We start from the raw sequence: 23,448 nt of genomic DNA on the forward strand, positions 1-23,448 counted from the left end.
GTGGATTTTTACTTGGGTTAACCTGGACATTGTGTTTGGAAAGTCAAGTGGTTGTTGAATGTGATGTTTTTTATTTTGCTTTTCAATGCCGTGGCGCCACAGACGAAATTACTTTCACCTCCGCTGCATCGGAGCCGAAGCAGGCCGGTATCTCGCAACCCATTCTGTCTAAGCCAAATCCCACTCGTGCTCCACTTGAGGTAACTGAGCTTATACATTTATTTGTGTAAGTTTCTACGAGTGATTCCTTGAAGGGAGCAATAAAGGCGATCCAGCTGCGAGAGAAAGTGAAGTTTACATCCACTTGAGCAAACACGCTCTGAATTCACGACCCCCGAGCTACAGTGCGTCACATTGTGTTTTTGGCTTATCGGGGTTTCCCACGGAGAGCGCTGGAAGACTTCATCGCTGACCTCTGCGCACACGAACCACAGAGGTCACATAGCAGGGGGAGGTGAGGAAGATAATGAGAGAGAGGGAGGAAGAGACTTCAGCCCACCCATCAGTCCTCAAACCAAAGCTCAGCCAAAGGCTGCCGCTGTGACCTTCAGGAACCACAGCTATGGCTGTATCCACGGTATTTGTGTGTGTTTTTGTATGTAAATCCATCTGCACACGTGTGTCTTTGCTTTATTCGACCATGAAAGGAAAGGGAACGTCACCGCTCGCCACAAGCTCACAAACTGTGCCGAATCACCAACCCCCCCTAAAAATCCCGTAGTGTAAATATTTCTCCATTCTGCAGTATACACATTGAGGAACCTGCCACAAGTATTATAACAAGACTTTTCCATCTCATAATGTGGGGGGAGAGAAAGAGCAGGGAAGAGGAGCGAGGAGAGGCAGGCATGGGAGAAAATAAGCCGAGGGAAATATTTGGCTTGGAGCAGCCAGAGCCTCATCAAGGTTAATTGGTCTGTTGAGAGGACACATTCATCTGGCTCATCAATCACCTGGTCCATTGTTTCCTAAAGTCGGTCTCTGGGTGCAGGGCTTCGGCTCAGAAGCCCCTCTAATGACCGCTCCTGTCAAAAAGACAATACCTCATCTTGTTTCAGTGTATAAATCTAGCCGGTGTCACTAAGCCTGACACGGCCCTGATTAAAATGGAGTCAAGTCTAAAACCAGGACTCGGTAAAACAGGTTGCGGTATCCAAAGGCATTAAAGGTTTCACAAACACGTGTTATCGAGTCATTTTGACCTTCCCAGTGTACTTGAGGCTTTGGAAGAGGTGAGATTCAGTTCAGCAGGATGACACGGATATTTATGATGATGGGAACCCGGCTCATCTTTAAGGAGCTGAAAGCACTTTTGCTTAGCTTTACCTATAAGCAGGCAGCTGATGGAGGAGCTCTAGTGGTGTTGGTCTTGTATTATCAAGTAACCACCCCCCGCATCTGTGTCTGAGGACAAGCAGTCCACCTCTTCTAACATCACAGACAACCTCCACAATTACTACAAATCACTATAGGCCTCCAGGTAATACTAGACCCATGTGAAGGGCACACAGGGTGCACCAAAGTCCAGAATTAAAAGAAAGAAGTGGTCAGAAATGGTGCCATCATATAGTCTGTCCAGCAGAGCAGCTCTGACTGACTCTTTAAAACAGTCTCACCAGTGTCTGCAGCAGAGTAGCATCAGAAATGAGCAGAGAGTGGTGCATTTTGCTAAACACATTGCTTCACAGTTAACCAGCAGTAACCCCATCACCTCCCATTTTCAATATAAGATTCTACACATTTCAAGGGATCCTGGGTCCTCGGTCATGCTCTAGCTATCAATTCGCAAATTATGCATCCAATAAAAATTAAGCAGGCATTATTATTCATTTTAACTTTGTGAAAGGAGTCCAACATGGATCAATGGGTCAGTGAAGCTCACTTCTGTCAGATGACAGCGATACTGAGGTGAGTTGTTGAGGACATCCTCAACTTTTCTGTTGGTTAGCGTTGTTGTTTTTGCCGCTGTTAGCTGCTGTTAGCCGGTGTCAGCGAAACTGTCTTTGAAGGAGATGTAACACTGTAACGACTCTGATACTTGGTGAATAAACTCTCATACGATGTGAGAATGTAATCAAACTGTTTATCAGAAGCAAAGTGTGATTATTATGACACTCAAGCCTGGCATTAGCTGCCATAATGTTAGCATATAACCAGCCAGCAAGATCTTAGATATGATATGATCCTTCATATGTTGAGTCTGAAGGTGGAGGCATGAATTTAAATGTTCTTCTCCTGCGCTTTTGGCATACTTCATATGTGGCCAGTCTCTATCCACAAAACACGAGTAATCGGAAAGGAGACATACCTCCCGGCCGCTGTATTCAAATATGGTGGGGAAACATGGCGGCTATCATAAACCAGATCCTGAGTATTTTTAATGGTTAATTATAAGTTTATGAGACTGCATCAATTCGTTGGAAGACGTAATTACACACTAATCTAACTATATTTATGAGCATAATATGCTTCTGTTCTATTAAATAACCTCAATAAATTAATGACTGTACCTTTAAGAAGTATTACCCTATTTCAGAATCTGAGTAAAGGTGAAATTCAATTCATCTTTTTCAGGAAGTTAAAACCACAATGCTGCTCCGGTGTTATGGTGAAAAGAAACTTTGCAAACTATGGGTGGAGACAACAAAAGGGGTCCTGAGCGGAATCTGAGAGGGGTTTTTGCTTGCTTTACCTTAGATTTGGTTACATGTTTGTAACTAATCTTTGCTCACGTTTCGTGACATCTTCTGTCTATTCTATAAGAAAAAATGATGAAAAAAATAGATCACATAATTCTAACATGCCTGATTTGAAGATTTACTGATTTTAATCACCATAATATATGACTTTAACTCCTTTTTTTTTTTTTGCCAGATAAAGCATGACATAGGAAGATGCCTCAAGGTTTGGGAATTTTTTTAAACAATTGAGACAAACACCTGTGAAATTCTGCACCAATACCATTTTTTTGGTTCATTCATTTTGCTGTTATTATTTATTCCTCATTTTAGAGTCTGCAAACCAACAGAAAGCATTTGTTTTGAAGTCTTTGAGCGTTTCGCCACAGTGTTTTTGAACGCTTCGGGGCAAGGATTGATGCGGGCACAGCAGATAAACATCAGATAATGCTATCTGTAAAAGCCACCTTATTTTCTAAAAGCCCGATATCAACGGATACATCAGTGTTAGCTGCAGCTCAGAGGGAGAAACGCTTCCTCTATTTAACTTAAATAAATGAGATGACAGGTTACATTTAAAAGGTCACGAGCCTCATGCAGAAATTGTTTCCACACTTGAATCAAAGTTCTAACTACAAAGTGACACAGAGATTTGTTGTTTTTTTTTACCACTTCCAACCCTCAAAACGCATTCATCTCCTCACCAAAACAAACCACTACTGAAGCCTACTTTATATGCTGCGTGTGGTTAATGGCAATAGTTGCTTAACCTCTAACCATGAGCAACGCTTCACTTGACATTTCATGCTAGCTTTGCATGAATGGGCTGATTGTCCTGCATCATTTCCGGGATTGGCCGCCTGCCTCGGCTCCATGTACGATACTACATCGGTTTGTCCCGTGACCTCACAGGTTCAAATCATTTCACGCCGCCTGGAAGGCTACTCCGGCTGCGCTGTTATGAGCGGGCTCGTCATTTCCCCCCCTTCTGTCTGTTACTCCCAGGGAAGCATGCTCAGTGCGCGCCTCTGTTAGCCAAAGGGGGAGCTGGCTGCTTTTCGCTGCTGCTGAGCTTCTATTTCTACAATTATCCTTTTTTTCTCTCTCTCTCTCCCTCTCTCTTTTTTCCAAAGGGGGTAAGAAACCCTCTTCTCCCCATCCTCCTCCTGCTCCAGCCCCATCCATCCATCCATGCTGCTCCACTTCTTGTTCTCTCAAGCCATCTCCTAACAGGCTGGGATCCAGGGGGCTGGAAATAACCTTCACATGGCCAGCTTTACCCAGCTATCTCTCACACACAGACCGCTGCTGCTGCTGCACCGACTCACACACACACACACACACACACACACACACACACACACACACACACACACACACACACACACTCAGATGCATGCCAGAGCCCAGCTCCCTTCACGGGAATGACGGACAGCGCCACTCACCACTCCATGGACCAGGAACTCAAACAGTTTGCTCTTGGTGGCTTTCCTGGCTCCCCCCGCCGTCTCCTCCATAGCCATTTGCTCAGTCCCCTCCGTTCACCCTGCTATGTCTCCCCTCTCCTTCTTTTGTCTTTCCCTCTCCCTTCACCCAGCCTCCTGTTCCCCTCCCCTGCTCCACTTTCCTTCTCTTTGTGCTCTCCTTTTCAGCACTGCCTGTCCCTGACTCTCCTTCTCTCTCTCTCTCTCTCTCACTCTCACTCTCTCTCTCACTCTCTCTCTCTCTCTCTCTCTCTTCCCTCCCTCTCCCTCTATTTTGAATGTGCAGCAGCCCTGCCGAGTCTCTCACTGTGTCTAGCTCACTTTTTAGTTGAGCTGCCTTTCAGGAGCCCAGCACGTCGCTTGGAGGTGGAGGGGGGGGGAGAGAGAGAGAGAGAGAGAGAGAGAGAGAGAGAGAGAAGCCGTGTGGGGGTCTGACAGGGGGGTTTCAGCTAGCCCACCCTGCCGCTCCCCCGCACAGCTGTTGCATTCCATTGTTAGATAAGGGCATGTGGCGCGGAGAGGCTGCCGTTTGGTCTGAACAAGGGGGGCTGGGGGAGGTTAGAATCAGTTGGCCATTCCTCTGCTGCAGCCCCCCCACCCCCGGTGACCAACACAGAGGCCACGGTCAGCACACACAAAGCTCCAACTCTGGGCTCATTCTCAAAAAAGGACATTGGGCTCTTAAAGGGGCCATGCTTGCATATCATTACCACATGTGCACACACATGAACTGCCATATATGATGGGAGGTATGACATGGTGGGTGATGAGGAACAGGAGAGATGCTATTTCCTCAACTTAAAGCAAAGCCACTCAAGTTGGGGGGGGGGGTTTACACTTGAGTATTTCTCAGTGTAAGCGAGCTAATGTGAGCATCTAAAGCCACTTCACAAGAGCACCTTAATTTGTTTCTCCGCTGGCCCTTGTCAGGGTGCATTCATAGGTTACAAGTATTTCCTCCACTCGCCTCATTAGCTTTTACCTTTCACCCAGTAGTCGCCCCAGAGGCTACGTTCAGGCCGTAACAGCAAACAAACAAGGCTGCCCAGCACAGCAAGGTGACTGTGTCTCTCCACACGTGTAATTAGGTTGTGTTGTGATTTCTTCCAGGTCGCTTTCTGAAGCTTCCTCAGCGAAACACAGAGGAAGGTGAAAACACCGAAGGTCACAGAGAAAAAGAATTACACACAGAAGGCTGCTTCTGTTTGTGTGCGCTTTGATTTCTACATGACATGCTGTCACACACGCGCACCAGCCCGGGCGTCGCCTGTCACCACGCGGGTCATTACTCTGACTAAAACCACGCCACGCTGAAGATCACGACTCTTGTTCTCGCCCTCCCTTCATCCAGCCGTCAGATCAGAGGAGTGAAATATTCATGAGGTTATCTGAATGACAAAGGGGTGAAGTGGGGCACATTCAAAAGGGAGGCTTGGCTTTGTGACACATGACGGCAAACTGTCACACTTACCCCCCCCCCATCGTTCTGCTAGCATGAAAATGGCAGAAAAGTGTGAAGCGGTGTGTAAAATTATCCACAAAGAGTTTAAACAATTAGCACAAATGGAGCAAAGACGTTTGAAGAAAACTCCTCGGTTAATGTGGGATCTCAGAGGTCATGACCTTTCTTCTGGATCATAAGCTTCATCTAAGAGTCTAAGAGTTGTTTAACAGGACCCAGGCCTGTTTAATTCACCTGTATTACCTCTTACATGTGAGTTAAATACACCATTACTGAGAGGGAAGTTAGGAAAGAAGCAGCAATCCATTAAAAATAAATAAATAAAAATACATGTCCCTCAAACTTCCTCAAGCCTCTGATTATTGGCTGCAGATAAATGTTGGCCCTCACATGGGCTGCTGACAGCTTGCGGCATTAGTTTGCTTGGTGGTGACACCTGCTGCTCAGATGAGTGTACTGCTTCGGCCATTATTTCAGGCTTGGAAGGTTTGGAGGAGGAAAAACCTTCCCTGAAATATTTTTTTTTTCCCTTAAAGCAGCGTCAATCCATCGTTGTTCCCGTTGTAAAACCTGCCCATAGAATATACTTCAACTGCACAACAGCATGGACTTTAAATATAATAATCGCACAGGCGTGCAGGGTGTGCGTCTCAATTTCTTGCAAGGTCAAAAGCTCAAACCGCCGAGCTTATCCATGCAGATCCAGGGATTGTGCCAATCTCCCGTTTCTCCAGCAACGACACGTGGGCGTTGAACGATAACAAAGAGACCGAGCAGCTCGGGCGATGCTAAAGGAAGCCCTGAGCGCGGGAGTACCCCCTGCTGGACCCCCATCAGCTCCCTCCCCAAAGCCAGTCAGTCTCACCAAATGGTAATGTCCCAGAGTGTAGCAGACAGGGGGGGTGGGGGGGATAACAGGGGGTAAGGGAGCCGCAGTAGTGCTATTAATGCCCAACAGGGGGAGCAAACAAGCAGGCAGGGAGGTGCCGGCTGTTTGAATGGGAGGAGAGATTCATATTTATGGTCAGGCTGCACTGAGAATAAATAGACAAGGATGCCAATCAAGTCACATTAAATAGAGCAAAATAGCATCTATAATGATCTGTAATGTCTAGAGCCAACTTCCAAAAGAGGATTTCATTCCCAAAGCATGTTTTCAGAGGTCTTAAAATTCTTCACTTCTTCATTTGGCCACATGAGGGCGTAAAAGAGTTCACAGAAAGCAACAACAATGGCCTGTTTCTGCCCTGCAAAACCAACTGCACCATCATGCTGGAGTAAGTTCTCAACAAAGAAAGTCTAGAAGAAGTCAAATGTTAGAAAATTCTCCCTGTGTATAACACTGGATGCTTTAAACCCTGCAAGCGTTTACAAACAGCTTGATTTGTTAGAACACAGTGGAACAACAGACCCAAACACAGGGAAATATTCCGTTTACAGCATTATTAGACAGAGCTAAAACAATATTTGCCTTTTGTGCTTGAAATGCGACTCAAACAATGAATCATTTTTTATATTGATAAAGTTAATTAATCAACTAATCTCAGCATCTGTCTGAGATGGGGAAAAAAATTATATTTGATATTCCTTTTCTTGGTGCCGTCACTTAACATAAAACCTAACAGGCAGGAAGACTCAAAGAAAAAAAGATGAAGAAAGTTTATTTGCAAGGATTCTGTTTTACGAAACTAGAGTCATTTTAAAAAGGTTTTTTACAGAACTAAGCAGCGCCGTGAAAAACCAAACATGACGCAAACACCTCACACCAACTGTGAAGCACGGTGGTGGAGGGGTGATGATTTGGGCTTGTTTTGCAGCCACAGGACCTGAGCGCATTGCAGTCACGGAGTCAGCCGTGAACTCTGTATACCAAAGTATTCTAGGGTCAAATGTGAGGCTGACTGTCTGACAGCTGAAGCTTGAGGAAAATGATCCCAAGCAGATCAGCAAAACAACAATAGAAAAGAATCAAGGTGCTGCAACAGTCCAGTCAAAGTCCAGACCTCAACCTGATTGAAATGCTGTAGCGGGACCTTAAGAGAGCTGTGCATAAACAAATGTTCGCAAACCTCAATGAAACCAACTTTCTTCTGATTGGCTGCCCCTTGCAAACAGCAAAGGGGAGGGGCTTCTGCGCTTACAGACATAGCTGTATGTCTGAGATGACCATATTAGAGTGTTTAGAGCAGCCTGAAGCTTTCAGCTCACATCGATAACTAGTGATCTCATTATTTGATGTTGGATAAGTTTATTATGAGTTTCCATTATTGCAACAGCAGATAGAACTCAAAAAATAATGAAAAGCACATTAGGTCACCTTTTGTTAATAAAATACTGACAGAGTCAGCTTCATCCGAGTTGTGTGGGCATTGCTCAGATCACATCTGACTCCACCAGCAGCTAGAACACGAAGCATGTGACATCGCCTTTTCTCAGCCCAGGCACGTCCGCTTTAAACTAGCGAGCCGAGAGAATATAAACAAAAAACACAGACAAGAATCCCCCTAAACTATATGTGAACTAACAGCATCGCTCAAGGTGATTCAGAAAACTGTGTCGAGTTTTTAAGGCTGTCAGACTGAAAAGGTTGGCAGCGGTTGTTACAAAAGTTAAACGAGTGGATTAAATATCACTGCAGTGTCAAAGTACTGCAGTCGCATTTCTTTTTCTTTTATTAAGTTCATAACAGGTAAGAAAAGCTTGCTGAATCTACATATACTTGCCTTCTTTTCTTTTCTTTTTTTTTTTTGTTTTTTGGCCAATCGTGTTCAACAAAAGGCAGAGACAGAGAGAAAACAGGATTTTGTTGCTATGTGCAAAAAGTGCAAAGAGTAAAATCTGCGCCAGCGCTGAGGTATAACGTACAGCTCCCAGTGGCAACGTTTACATACCAGAAACCACGAACCTGCCCTCGTCAACATTATTGCCACAGACAGATGGGGCGCACTAGGGGGAATATGGACAGGGCATGAAAAAAGTCTGACTCCCTCCCACTACTGGGCCCCTCTCCTCTCTTTCTTCAGTTTAATAGCTGCAGACAAAACCCAGCTCAAGCTGCTTAAAGGCCAGAGCTCTCCGAACGCTACTCAACAGTCATCAGCCACCATCAAAGGGACTGTACAAAAGCTCGCAGCTTTGCACCTTTGCTGAGGGGGGATTAGAGAGAAGGGAAGTACATTTCGGTACCGAGTTCTTGCAGCTAGGCATATGTAATGAAGAGGAACCTGCAGAGAAAGAGAGAAAAGTCTCCCATGACGGCTGAAAATAATGGAGCATCTGGTGATATTTTGTGATCAAAGTAGTTTGGTACAATACACTGTGAGGTGAAAAAGGCTGGCACAAAGCAGCAGTGTTCCCATGGATATGTTTCTTGCGAAGGCATGTTAAGCACCGAACCTAAGAAGCTGCAGATAAGACGTTTAGGGTCGACCTTGGATTTCAGGGGTTGTTTGGGACAAAGCATCTTTACGTTTACGCTTTGGCTGCTAAAAAGACGCTGTGGGAGCAGATGGAAAGAGGACGCAACAGTAATGAGCCAAGTTTCCCCGCGAGCGACAAGCTCCGCACTGGGACGGGCCTTGCAGCATTACCTGCCTCGGGGCATTTCCTGTTTGCTGTAGCCATGACAACGGGATAATCTGCCTTGTGTTCAAAGTTAACAGCCAATCCGGTGAAAGCGACTTCGCTGACTTCAAAAGTGGAGCAGCAGCTGGTGAACCGCGAGAGGAACCATTTCAGATCTTAAGCTGTAAAACTGAAAGAAAGCTTTAGAGAGAGAGGGGAGGCTTCGGCTCGCCGTGTTAGTCAGCAGCGAGGTCAGCGCGATCAACTCTGACACAAATATACAGTGAAAAACAGTTGCTCACTATGAATAAACCCCGCCAGCTCCCATATAAAATTCCACAGGATGAAAAATAAAACTGGCAGGATTATCCCACCCCCCCCTCACTACAAACTCTCTCTGTCTCTCTCTCCCGCTGCTCTCCTCCCTCTTCTTTCCTACTCTGCATCCAAGCTAAGTGTTAGCCCTAATCTTTCAACACCACTCTGCCCGTGCAGGACGGGAGACGGAGCCGACAGAACGAGGGCAGGATCGTTATGTGCACGGCCGCATTGAGGAGACTCAGAGATACAAATCGTGGATGAAAAGAGGAGCCACATCTTTACTGGCCGGGCAGCGAAGTCAAAAAATGTCACCAATTTCTTCAGGATCATAAGCTTCATTTAATCATTTGTACTTCTAACTTATTGTTATCACCTGTGAGTCAAAAAGCCAGCTGCAATGAAAATTAACACCTAATGTACAGTGATGTGAAAAAGTCTTTGCCGCCTTCCTGATTTCTTAGTTTTTTGGCATAATTGTCACACTTAAATGTTTCGGATCATAAAACTAATTTTGAAGTCAGACAAAGATAACTTGATAATTCATCCATTCATTTTCATCCACTTATCCTGGGCCGGGTCACGGGGGAGGCAGCCTAAGCAGAGAAGCCCAGACCTCTCTCTCCTCAGCCACCTCCTCCAGCTTATCCAGGAGGACACTGAGATGTTCCCAGGCAAGCCAAGAGATATAATCTCTCCAGCGTGTCCTGGGTCCTCTCAGTAAGACATGCCACCCAGGAGGCATCCTAGTCAGATGCCCAAACCACCTCAACTGGTTCTTTTACAATGTGGATACAAAATGCAATTTTTAAATGACGATTTCATTTATTAAGGGGAAAAAAAACTATCCAAACTTACCTGTATGAAAAAGTAATTGCCCCCTAAACCTAAGAACCTAAGGTTATGCTAAAGCATCTCAATCTGATTTAAGTCCAGACTTTGACTAGGCCACTCAAAAACATTTTTTATTGAGCCATTCAGAGGTGGACTTGCTGGTGTGCTTCAGATCATCTACCTGCTGCATAACCCGAGTGAGCTTCAACTTCAAGTCAAGAACTGATGGCCGGACAGTCTCCTTCAGGATTTTCTGGTAGAGAGCAGAATTCATGATTCCATCAACTACAGCAAGTAATTCATCACACTACCACCACTATGTGTGACTGTTGGTGTGATGATCTTTTTATGAAATGAACTTCCAAAGCTGAACTTCCAAAAAGTTCAGCTTTTCTTTTGTCAGTCCACAGAATACTTTCCCAAAAATCTTAGAGATCATCAAGATCTCTTTAGGCAAATGTGAGTCTTTTGGGTTTTTTTTGGTCAGCAGTGGTTTTCACCTTGGAACTCTGGGAAGGTTCACTGCTGTTCCAAGTTGTCTCCATTTTTGGATAATGGCTCCCACTGTGGTTCACTGGAGTAAAAAAAAAAGCCTCAGAAATGACTTTGTAACCCAGCTTTTTTTTTTTTTAAATGCCGTTAATCACAGGATGTAAGTGTGACAAATAAGCAAAAAAACTAAGAAATCAGGATTGGGGGGGGGGGGGGGGGGGGGGGGGGGTGAATACTTCATGACACTGTATCATGAAAAAGCAACAAAGTTGATGTCATGTCCTGGGCCGGTGGCCCAGTGTTTTATGTCTTCTTGGTATTGTTTCTGTTTTCTCGGGTTGTGTATTGTTATCTTTTGTATTTGCCCTCAGTCATTTCTAGTTCCTTGTGTCTCCCAGTATTCTGTCAGGTTTGCGTTTCTGTTCCCTCGTCATACTTCCTGTTTTATTTTGATAGTCGTCCAGCCCCTGTCTGTTGTATTCAGTTTTGCTTCCCCCTGGTCTCGTCTTAGTTATCAGTGTCACCTGTGTTCCCACCTGTTTCCTCTTCCCTCATCAGCCCTTCTGTGTATTTAAGTCCTGCGTCTTCTCTGCCTGTTGTCGTGTTGTTGATGTTTTTGCGTCAGTGGTCCTGTGCTGTGTGTGTGTGTCCCTGTGCCCTGGTTTTGTATTAGTTCTGGCTTCTGTCCTGCTTCAGTTTAACTGAGTTTTGGTTTCTCCCATGTTCACAATAAATCCATCATCTTATTCTAACCTTTGTCCGAGTCTGCATCCTGGGGTCCTATCCTGCCTGCCACACACACCCAAGCCATGACAGTTGAAGATCTAAATGCTGTCCAGAGGCTGTTTCCAAAGGCTGGAAATTAATCAAATTTTAGCTGGAACTATAACTTTGGCTTTCAGTGATTATTTTTTAGTTGAGTCATAATATAAGTTCAAGGAAATATGATTTCATTACTAACTGAACTGAAATCTATTAAATATTTTGGTTCATCTTGTACAAACCAAACCAGAATATTCAAAATAAATAGAAATGGAATCAATTAGAATCAGTTATTTTTACCTGGACAGTGAGAAGTCTGTGGTAAGCGACCTTCTGGATTTTTAAATGATTGACAGCTATTTATTTTTAGAAAAATCAATGTTTAGCTCTGTGACTCGAATGCAGTGGTGACACACGAGACGCACACACTGGAGCTGATGAGCTGTGCGGTTACATAAACAAATGATTGAAGCAGCAGCTGACACAGCTGTGTTACTTTGGGCACCATCAGCTATAGAAACAGGCAGGTCTAATGGCTCCTGAGTGGTCAGGTGTTTTATTGTTGTGGCGTGTTCTTGTACGTTCCTCTCTGAGCATTACATCAGTGTTTTGGTGCCTTCAAAGTCCATATGGTGATACTATCACCTCACTGTGACAGTTTCCAGGTGATGGAGGATATAAAAACAACAGCAAAAAAAAAAAATCCAGAGATCCAGATATAATCAAAATAGGGATAACAGAGGCCAGCGTACTACTAAAGCTCAACGGCTCTTTGTGATAGCTGGCTCGACAAAACTGTTCTGTGTGCAATTCCAGTAAAAGAGAGAATAAGCATCAGATTAGGATCAAGTATATCAACATTCATGCATCTTCTGCATCACCCAAATTAATGCAATTACATTCCTGTGACAATGCAACACACAGTTTGCGCTTCATTCAGTGGTTTCAGTAAGGTACGGCCTAATAACTTGCACATATGAAACGTATTCCCCCAGCACAGAATCGATATTGCACTTAAAGTATGCTGCAAATAAAAGACTCAGTGAAAAACATGGTGGTTCCAGCTGATTTTAAACCAAAACTTGGAACATAACCACATAACATAACGCGACAAAGACGTTTTGGCTTCTTTTTTAGGGAGCTGTCAGGTCATTCATGTTTTTTTATAGTCATTAGTTCATACAAATACAAACCACTAGGGGAAATGTTTTGTTCCGAGTTCGGGTACCCTGACCCACACATCATACAACAAAAAAAAAAGACATCAAGTTTGAAAATGAAAAATATCAGCACCAATACTGAGAGGTTCATGCTCACTTGTCTGATATGTTATGAACAATTCCAGTCTGGTTTCCACCCTCTTCTTAGTAAAGAAACAGCCATGGTTTAAAAAAAAAAAAAATTCACTAACGACCTCCTCAAAGTAGCTCATTCCGGACTGTTAACCATTCTCATCCTCTTTGATCCAAATGTGGCCTTTGATACTGTATCACATACCATCCTCAGCTTCAGTCACTGATATACCGGTTTAAATCCCATCTCTCTGGCCGCACTGAAAAATTTCAATTCCCAGCCACTTCTAGTTACTGCTGGTGTTCCCCAGGGATCTGTCCTGGGGCCTCTCCTGCTTATCATCTGTCTGCTTCCTGTTTGCCATATATTCTGTAAATTTAATATCAATTTCCACTATGTTGCTGATGACACCCAGCTCTACTTGTCCAAACCGTTTGCCTTCAGGATATCAAATCCTGGTTATCTATCAATGTTTTCAAATTGAACAATGATACTGTGCCTCTATTCTCTTCATTCTCTAAACTTCAGCTTGTCTAGAACTCTGCCATTAATCACACTGCATTCGTTCTTCAGAAAATTTACTGGATTTGGTTAAATATCCTGCTGTTTTCAAGATTCTGCTCCTCACCTTTAAGGCCATCCATTGCCTTGCACCTCTCTGAACTTCTGCACATCAATGCATCATTCACTCTCTCAGCTCTTCTTCTTTTGTCCACCTCTGCTTGACTACCAGAGCTTCTAGAGCCTTCAGTTGTTTTGCCCAACACTCATTCACCCCACTGGCTCTCTTCACTTTCAAACCCCGTCTCAAAATGCACCTCTTTAAACTGTACTCACTCAAATATTTATATGCGCTAAACTTCAAAAGAATTAGCTCTAACGTCAAATCTGTTTTACTGATTTTATTGAGATTTACTTGTTTATTGTTTTATTCTTTTAAACGCTCCTATGTAAGGTGTTCTCAAAGTACCTAAAATAAATTTATAAATAACAATAATAATGAAATTATATAATAATTATTATTATTATTGCTGTCTTAATTTTTTTGGCTGGGATCGGCCTATTGCCAAATAATACAACATTATAATGGAAATTTCTTTGTTTTCCTGCCACAAAGGGGCATGAATGGCAAACCCAAACTGTATTGATCAAATTGTTATTTTGAACATTAATATTTCTATTAAAGTTTCATAAGCACTACATTTTCTGTTAGCTGCCTACTAATATCATTTATCTAAGTAAAAATGCCAAAATTCCCAAGTTTTATTTTTCCCAATGCAAGGATTTGCTGCAATTATTAAAATTATACAAATTGAATTTGTTTGGTTTTGGTCAGATAAAACATTTTGAGAGGCTGAAGGGCAGTTCTGTTATTTTCTGACTGCCGGAGTACAAGTAGCATCAATTAACTGAGAAAATTATCAGCAGATTAAATAATTAGAAACACGATAATTAGCTCAGCCTATCCATGTAAATCAAATACTGCAGTTTTTTCATTTATTTCTATAAAACAACCGCTTATGCACCTTCTATAATTATTAAAAGCCTTTGCGGCTTTATTATGAAGATGCACACATATTGCAGCTACTTTTAAACCAAACTCTACAAGAGTGGTGCAGTATTGAGCGTTAACATCTAAATGGGTCAACCAGGCGCTCGGTGAACTGTAGCACCATTAGGACCCAGACAGCTTGTCTCAGAGTCGAGTGCACAATCTCATTATCTGCATTATAAATGGGTGTAATATACAACTGGAAAAGTAATATACAACTGAAAAAAAGAGAAAGAAACAGAGCTATGGCTTTAGGTAAGATAACTATGATTAAATAACACTGTTATAATCTGTTGGTAGGCAGGGAGGGTGCAATGTGAAATCAGGTTACAAAGCGCTCTACTTAAACCAAAAAAATCTATAATCTGTGAAAATGACACAGTGGAGGTTTATAGGATTGAGTGAAAATGGTGTGTATGGGTTCAGTGTTGCAGCTGAACATATACTGCATGTTTGTGTGCAACATTACACTGCTATAGTGCAGTACTACAGCTATTATCATGGTAATGGTGGCAAAAAACATTGAAAAATTTTTATGAAATCCCCGCAGATATTGACACATTATTTTATAAGTGGCAGTTTATTTTTTCAACTTAAAGTGGACCTATTGTGCTCTTATTTTCTATCATATATGTACTCACCAGCCACTTTGTTAGGTACACCTGCTCAACTGCCTGTTAACACAAACATTAATCAGCCAATCGCATGGAAGCAACTCAGTGCATTTAGGCATGTAGATATGGTCAAGACAACCTGCTGACATTCAAACTGAACATCAGAATGGGGAAGAAAGGTGATTTAAGTGACTTTGAATCTGCCATGGTTGCTGCTGCTTGATGGTCTGAGTATATCAGAAGCTGCTGATCTACTGAGATTTTTCCCACACAGCCATCTTTAGAGTTTACAGAAAACGATCTGAAGAAGACAAACTATCCAATGAGCGGCAGTTCTCTGGGTGAAAGAGACTCATTGATGTCAGAGGACAGAGCGCACTGCCCAGATTGGAAAGGCAACAGTAAATCAAACAAAAAACTTGCTACAACCAAGGTATGCAGAAGAGCATCTCTGAACACACAACACATTGAACCTTTAAGTAGATGAGCCACAGCAGCAGAAAACCCCACCAGGTGCTGCTCCTGTCAGCTAAGAACAGGAAACTTAGGCTACAATCCACACAGACTCGCCAAAATTGTACAATAGAAGATTTGAAATACTCAAACGACCAATCGTTACAACTGAGGTATGCAGAAGTGCATCTCTGAACCTTGAAGCAGATGGCCCACAGCAGCAGAAGACCACACTGGGTGCCGCTCCTGTCAGCTAAGAACAGTAGGCAAAGACTACAATTCATTTGGGCCCACAAAAAATTTGACAATAAAAGATTGGAAAAATGTTGCCTATTCGGATGAGTCTCGATTTCTGCTGCAACATTCAGATGGTAAGGTCAGAATTTGGCGTAAACAACATGAAGACGGTGCTCCATCCTGCCTTATATCACTGGTTCAAGTTGCTGCTGTTGGTGTAGCCCAGTACCAACTGAGCAACAATACCACAGCCTTCCTGAGTACTGTTGATGAGCATGTCCATCCCTTTATGACCACAGTGCACCCATCTCCTGATGGATGCTCCCAGGGATAATGCACCATGTCACAAAGCTCAAATCATCTCACGCTGGTTTCTGAAACGTGACAATGAGTGAACTGTACTCAAACACAGTCACCAGATCTCAATCCAGTAGAGCACCTTTGGGAAATACTGGAATGGGAGATTCCTGTCATGGATGTAATGGATGGATGTGTTCCTGTCATGAAAGTTGACTTAAAGGGAGAGGAGCTGAAGTGCTTGTTTCAGACAGAAGTTGAACTAAGGAGTTACACCAAGATCCCGTAGAAGATAAATAAGGATTGTTTTGAACTATAAATCATGCAAAGCTACTATTGTAGAGCCCGAGAAGAAAAATATAGCGCTCAGCATGATTGGTCCCCTTTAAAATCTCAGAAAACACTGAACAGTGGTTTTCCAGAAGCAAAGATATTCAACTTATCGCATAGGACCATTAAAAGAAGCAAATCTTCAGACTTCATATGGATCTTCATATTTTTTTAAACATTTCTGCTTACTTAATTATCAAAATCATTACAGCTGGACTACTGAATGAAATCAATGATTTTTTTCTAGGTTGTAAACTAGTTTGACACCAGGGTAACAAACACCCACTGAGCCAGCACATTCCTGTCCAGCCAAAAGAAGGAAGTGCTCCATTGTTAATTTATCCCTACAAACAACACAAAACACAAAGCCAGGGAACATTTAATTGGGTGACCTACTATTTGGGGAAACAAAGCCAAAAGTGTACAGCTTCCAGTCTGTCTGATCAATCTCACGGCTGGTGGGGAAAAAAAAGAAAAACAGCGTGATAAATAAGCTTGAGAAACTCTGGAGGTGAAACATTGATTGACCTTGATGAGCGTCCCAAAATAAATTTCAAACATCGCTGAACAAAGTGGCTGGGGTGTAAACGCGCGCGGGGCTTCGGGGTCTCCTGTGCAACTTTCCTTAAAAAGCCACGTGAAGCATTCAGCAGACTGTAAAAGGAGCCGATCCTCTGATCCTCTATCAGACCTCAGGAGCTGTGAAGGCACCTTGCATGCTAATAGGACTGTTCTCCGTTCTTTACACTGAAGGGAATATCTGTGCCAGCAGCTGGGTCAGGGAAGACTGCAGTTTGAAACTGAGCTATTTTAGTCCTTTTTTTCATAGAGCACTGACAAGGACCAGCCATTTCTATGGCGAACGCCAAGCTGAAACAACCCCATTTAATAAAAATTGAGTCAAGAGTGCCTCAAAAGCTTTCTATACCACCTCTAATAGGAAAGAATGGGTAGGACATTCTTCCTCCGCTACATGGAAACCTAATGTATATGCCATAGGGAAAAAGTCTGCAGGAAATATGAATGGGACACTCCTAAGAGACTAAACCTATGGAAAACTAACATGCAGGCAGCAGCTTTTCTAAATAATACCAGTTATGCAATATTCTTTGTTGTCTAATTGCCTGCGTCTGTGTTGTTTTTTTCATACAGAGCATCAAAACGAAGAGCATCTGATACCAGCAAGCAGCTGACTCACCAAGTCCTTCATAACTCAACAGAGCTATATATGAGATCAGAGTGGAGCAGCATAAATCGACACATTCACAGTCATTATGCAAAAGGCTCCTCAAAAACAAGTTTTGAGGCTCTCCTAAGGTTCTAGTTTTATCGACTCGCAAAGCTTCCTGTCAAAGGAGGAATGACGACGGTGGTGATGTGATGAGGAAAATGATCAAATGGGTCACTTTGCTTGTTTAAATAAGGCTTGTGAGACCTTGAGAAACTGAAATGAAAAGATACACAAACCCAGCAGTGCAGTCAATAAATCATGTGAAATTCATAAGGCTGGAATTAAAATGTGGCGAGTCAATAGTTAACCTAATATTTAAAAGACATTGTACACAAGAACAGATGTTTTACGTTTTACGTCTGTCTAGTAAAAATGAAGCTACAGGGAAACATTATAAAATGGCTACCGAGGAGCTATCCAAAGATTTGATTTAGTAGATGGATACACTGTGTTCACTGTGATACACTGTAGCCTTCGCTTCCTGTTCTTATCGGACAGGAGTGGCACCCGGTGTGGTCTTCTGCTGCTGTGGCTCATCTGCTTCAAGGTTCAGAGATGCTCTTCTGCACACCTCGATTGTAACGATCTCGATTGTCCTATCAGTTGTAAGCAGTCTGCTGATTCTCCTCTGACCTTTGACATCAACAAGGCATTTTCTCCTGCCGCTCACTGGATATTTTCTGTTTTTCAGACTAACCGGCCATGTTGTTGCCTGACAAGTACGCAATTAATTCTGCACATGTGCGAAAAAAAGACGGTGCTGCATCGTTTCACAATAAAAGCCCTCAACAAATACACTGCACAACTGCTGTAGATAAAAGGATTTACAGAAATGTGTCAAAGCAATTTTTGTCTGATTCTGGGATTAAAATAAAATGCCATCTTTGATTTTACTAGTTACAAAACAGAAGATTTGTTTGTTTTTTAAATAAAAAGGCGCATTGTTTTCTGGCTTTGTTTAAGGATGTTTAATATATGATAAATAGAAAATTATATTCACCTTATCAAATACGCTCCATCATGATAAAGAATTTCTATGAAGCTGAATTCATGATCCATGAATGAGAATGTTGGTTTTAAAAAACATAAAGTAACTAAAAAAAACTAACATTTATGTAATTATTCATCAAATTGTTAAAAAATGTATTTATTACTACTTTAGTGGTACTGTAAAGTCACACTAAATATACTTTTATTAGTGTCTGTGTCTCAAGAAATACGAATTAACATAAAGTGTGGCTCTAATTTCGCTCTAAATTGGAGAGAGAAAATCTGGTCCAAAATATGGTTTTAAAAAGCTTTTTTCCCCTGGATGTTATAGTTTGTGTTACATAATATCTCTGGCTAAGCTTGGCTTGAAGCCTGAGGCAGGTGGAAATAAAAGCATGCACCTCAAAATCTGTACAGTGAAATCTACTTATAATAGAATAAAGTGGCATTTATGTGCACTTTTGCAGTCTCACTGACCACTCAAATTAGACAACGCTACATATCACAGTAACCTTTGCAACACAAGTGCTATGTTGACTTTGAATTCAGACCTATTAACCTGGTATTTTCAAACTTTTTCCAACATGGCCAAGAGCTTTTGAAGCTAAAAAAAAAAACAGCCCATGCCACACAATTTTTATCAATCGAGTTGAATTTTAGCACCAGCAAACTATTTTATTTAGTATATCTACTCTTGTATTCGTTCACCTTAATTTCACTCCTCTGGTCATTTACATTCCACCTGCAGTGGTTTTATTCCCCACCGCTGGGGCCAGTCTCACAGTTTGAGAACCACCAAACTGACCCAAGGCACAGAGGAGAACGTGCAAACTCCACAAAGAAGATTCAAACTCAAGGAACATTTAGACATATAAGGACATTTCCAGCATCCATTCTAAGCTAGGCTAACATGCTTCCTGTGAAATGAGAGTTTTTCCTCCCTACAGTCGCCAAGTGCTTGCTCACAGGGGACCATCTGATAGCTCGGGTTTTGATCTTTACTTTGCAATATAAATCACCTTGCTGTAACTTAAATAAAATATAATTTCATATTTAAGAGCCAAACACGGCAGTGGTAACAGTTCTCAGTCAGATAGCATCAATTATTTCACCCTAAGCTGTTATTTTTATTAAAAAGATGAATGGCTTTACTATGTTGGCAGACTCCAGTCAAAAAAAAAAAAAAAAAGAGAGAAAGAGAGAGAGAGATTTTGCCCCGGCTGAAATGTTGCTGACTGCAGCTTTAATATAAAAAATTAGATTTTCCTTTGGATCAGCAGAAGCAGATCTGGCTTCAGCAGCTGTATACCCCAAATTCCTCTTCTGCTGCTGAGTTCACCGCATCCTGCCAGCAGATTAACACAGTGAAACTGAAACTTTTTCCTGCACTGTCCAAAACATGCTGACAGTTGAAGAGTAGGAGAGGCAACAGCATTATATTGTTGTGTATGTATTGATTTCACCCTGATTTAAAACGGGGTGACGGAGAGGACCGATGGTGGTGGTGGTGTATGGATTAGAGGGTAAAGAAGCGAGAGGATGGCAGGGCTTCGCTGTGCATCCCACCTATTACTCCTCAAGTGTCTGTTTCCCACACCAGTCAAGGTTAACAAGCCGCGCTGCCTGGTTGTCTGCGTCGGCTGCAAAAAAAAAAAAAAAAAAAAAAAAAAAAAACAAGGGAGGGGGTGGAGGGGTGAGGTGCTGCAACTACACACTGTGCTGTGTGATGATGCAGACAGGCTGAGAGAGAGAGCCTACAGTCCCCCCCTTAAATATTCCCAACCACATCCCACTCCCCCTGCTCAATTTTTCTCTTAGTACATTGTGCACCGCTCGGAATAAATAAATTTACCACGAGGTGGAAATTAATCCAGGCAGTTTTTTTCCTCTTTTGAGGCGGACAATAAATTAAAGCGAGACGGAGGGAAAAAAAAAAAAAAAAAAACTCCGGTGCGCACTAATCCGACTGCGCCTACAGGATGAAGCAGATATATAAAGAGTAGTTTTAATGGTGGATGCTGCTGGAGAGCGGCGGAGACTCACTGTGGAATAAAACAAACCGTGCTAATGTATCGCAAGGTAGCATAAGCATCATCCATACCTTTCTCTCCATCACTATGCGCTTTTTTTTTTAGGGCTACTCAACAACAGCAACTGTAGGATGTGTCTCTGTGGAGCTGTCCGGTCCGGCGCGGCGTGGAGCTTCCCCTCAACTTCCTCACGGCTTTCACACAGCAGCAGCGTCTCCCCCGATCACTCCCCCATTACTGGACAGCTAGGCGACTTATTAGCGCTGGCCTGTGGGACGCCGAGCCGGGGATGGAGCCAGAGCCAGGATTGGTGAAGCCTTGTTCGGAAGGGAGCTGGAGCGCAGGCGCGGTCTCTGCTGGAGAGTCGATATAATGAAGAATTACCAGTAGCAGGGAGTGTCATCAAATTATCTTCATGAGCGGATTTTCTCTCTCTCTTTCTTTTTTAGTGGGAGGGAAAAATTTTTATTTTTTTTTAAACCAAAGCACAGTGAAGTGATTTCAGGTTATCCACACCTAACACATGCTGTAAATATATATGCAGCGCAGGAACAAAGGGGGCTGAATAAAACCGGTGCACTACAGCAACAAAGGAGCACCAGCACCACCAGCTCCCTAACCGCGAGAACTGTTTCACTTTCTGATGAGGAGCCCTTGATTAAGGGGCTGTTAAGTTGTGGCTAATTGCTGTTTTAATGGATAATTTACTAATGCTTCACACGGCGGTTACAAGCCATCGCTTCACACATTTTTTTTTTGTGCCAGAGTGAAAATTTATGAACCAGTTGGCCAAGATTTATAATGTATGTGGTGCATATATTGTAGCAATTTATTGTCCAGCTCTTACCTGAAAATTTCTTTAGGTTTTCTCATATTTATTTTATGTACCTTTTTCCTGTTGTACTGTCTGCATTTCTCTACTTTTGGACTGGATTCTATTTATTATTATTTTCCTTTTTGTCCGATTATTACCAAACTTAAAAATTTTTTTTTTGGTCAACCTTTTTGTTACGAGCTATACCTGAGCTATAAAATATTAATCAAAAAGCTGACATAAAACTTGATTTTTTTAAAAAAAGAAAATAATTGCAACAAAACTACAACTCTATGCAGAAATAATACACTGTGAGGTGCTTCTCTCACAGTGAAAGGAGAAAATGCAGAGTTAAAATGCAACCAACTAACATTAAATCAGTTATTTTCTGTGTCTGCAGATTATTGTCTATCTAAATAGGCACTCATTTGCATAAGGTGGATAAAGCCAGCATAAATAATCTAGTTTTATTTTTAGCAGCAGTTCTGTCTTGTTGCTTTTTGTGAACCAGCCCACACTTCATAGGTCTGAGAGCTGATTATTATGGAGCTGGGTAACTGTTGGGAGAAAATCACGGTGGACAGAATCTGTGACCTGCATCCGACAATCACAGCTGAGTTTCTTGTGGTAGCCTCTCCCATAGCCGCTGATGTCAGTGGCTCTAACTTTGGGCCCAGCGGTCTGCTGGTGCCAGGTTTCTGGCACTGGGATCTGTCTTTTTTTAGGGTATAGATGTGCAGAACCAGTTCTAGATTGAACATTGGCACCACTTACATGGAGAAAGGGTATTTGCTGACATATTTGAGTCAAAGGTTTTTAAAGAGGGGATGCTGAATAGCTTTTATCACCACAAAGCAGCAAATACAAAGAAACTGAAGCCTCCAGGAGGGGAGGGTTGGCTACTAACCCAGCTATCATAGGGTGAGAGGCAGGGTACACGGGGCTGACACGTGGACACAGATAACCATTCATGCCCACAGCCAATTTAGAATCACCAGTTAACCAAACCCCATGCATGTCTTTGGACTGTGGGATGAAGCACGAGTACCAGGAAAGAACCTGTTAAAACCTCCAGCACATCAAAAGGAATAAATGTAAGAAGTGTATCCAAGTATAGAAGTGGAGCTCTTTGGCCCAGCGTATGAGGAAAATCTATGGAAGCTTGTTTCCACGACTGAAATTTGATCTATTTTTGACATTTGTAAATTTCAGGTTAACTCAAAACAAGGGTTAGGGATGTCTGAGACTAACTCAAGATGCTGAGAGCTTGCCGGGTCTCTGTTGTGAAAGCGATTTGATCTCAGTGGGACTTCCTGGTTAATTAAAGGTGATAAAATAAAATGAGACCAAATCAGTTTCCCCTGCACAGAAAGATTCTTAATAGCACCTTGAAACTCATTAGCACACACCTATAACAGAGATGCTTTTGGTTTATTAAATAGAAATTTTAAGTTTACGCACACTATGAGTGTATGACTGAGGTGGTAAGTGTCCACCCAGTGCCGGGGTTTGTCTGAGTCAGCATGCTACCCTCTCAGGCTGCTGCAGTAGGTGTACAAATGGTCCATTAGCTGGAGAGTAGGATCCAAGCTCTCATCCGGACCAACACAAATCCTGCTGTATCAGCTCGACCTCAGACTACCTTCAAGTTTTACCCAGGAAGAGTTTTCAGAAAGTGCAGCACCACATCTGGGTCACAGCCGTGTTTGGAACAAAGCTTTTTTTTTTTTTTTACCCCCGCAGTGCAGCCCACTCCTACCCACCCACTCCCTCAATCGGCACAATTTTACTCTTGAAGCCTTGGCTCAATACCAGCAGAAAGAACAACACATCCCTGGCATACAATCTTGAAACCAGAGAGTGAGACACAGAGCGCTATGTAGAGATCTCAGATATTCTGGAGCTGATGTATTAAATCTATATCAACATCTGCGCCCATTAAATAGGGAGGAATTTGCTTTTTATTAAACTGCATACCAAGGAGGCAAAGAAAACACACAGAAGCTTTTCAAA

The 23,448-nt window shown here is 42.6% G+C and overlaps 1 protein-coding gene across 5 annotated transcripts in view; it reads right to left on the bottom strand.

Annotated features, from left to right (window-relative positions):
- Window positions 1-20,928, bottom strand: part of smarcd3b (SWI/SNF related BAF chromatin remodeling complex subunit D3b) — a 57,712-nt gene extending 36,784 nt beyond the window's left edge. For 2 of the 5 annotated variants that reach the window (XM_030756687.1, XM_030756686.1), the window contains exon 1: window positions 4,124-4,326. In XM_030756687.1, coding sequence (XP_030612547.1) covers window positions 4,124-4,201 — 78 coding nt within the window. In that variant the 5' untranslated portion in view covers window positions 4,202-4,326. Of the gene's footprint in view, window positions 1-4,123; window positions 4,327-20,692 lie in introns of those variants that run through there. The other 3 variants (XM_030756690.1, XM_030756689.1, XM_030756688.1) reach the window with 2 other exon arrangements.
- Between the last annotated feature and the right edge of the window lie 2,520 nt (window positions 20,929-23,448).

This window comes from Archocentrus centrarchus, chromosome 20 (genome assembly GCF_007364275.1).
Source record: "Archocentrus centrarchus isolate MPI-CPG fArcCen1 chromosome 20, fArcCen1, whole genome shotgun sequence".
Classification (NCBI taxonomy): Eukaryota; Metazoa; Chordata; class Actinopteri; order Cichliformes; family Cichlidae; genus Archocentrus; species Archocentrus centrarchus.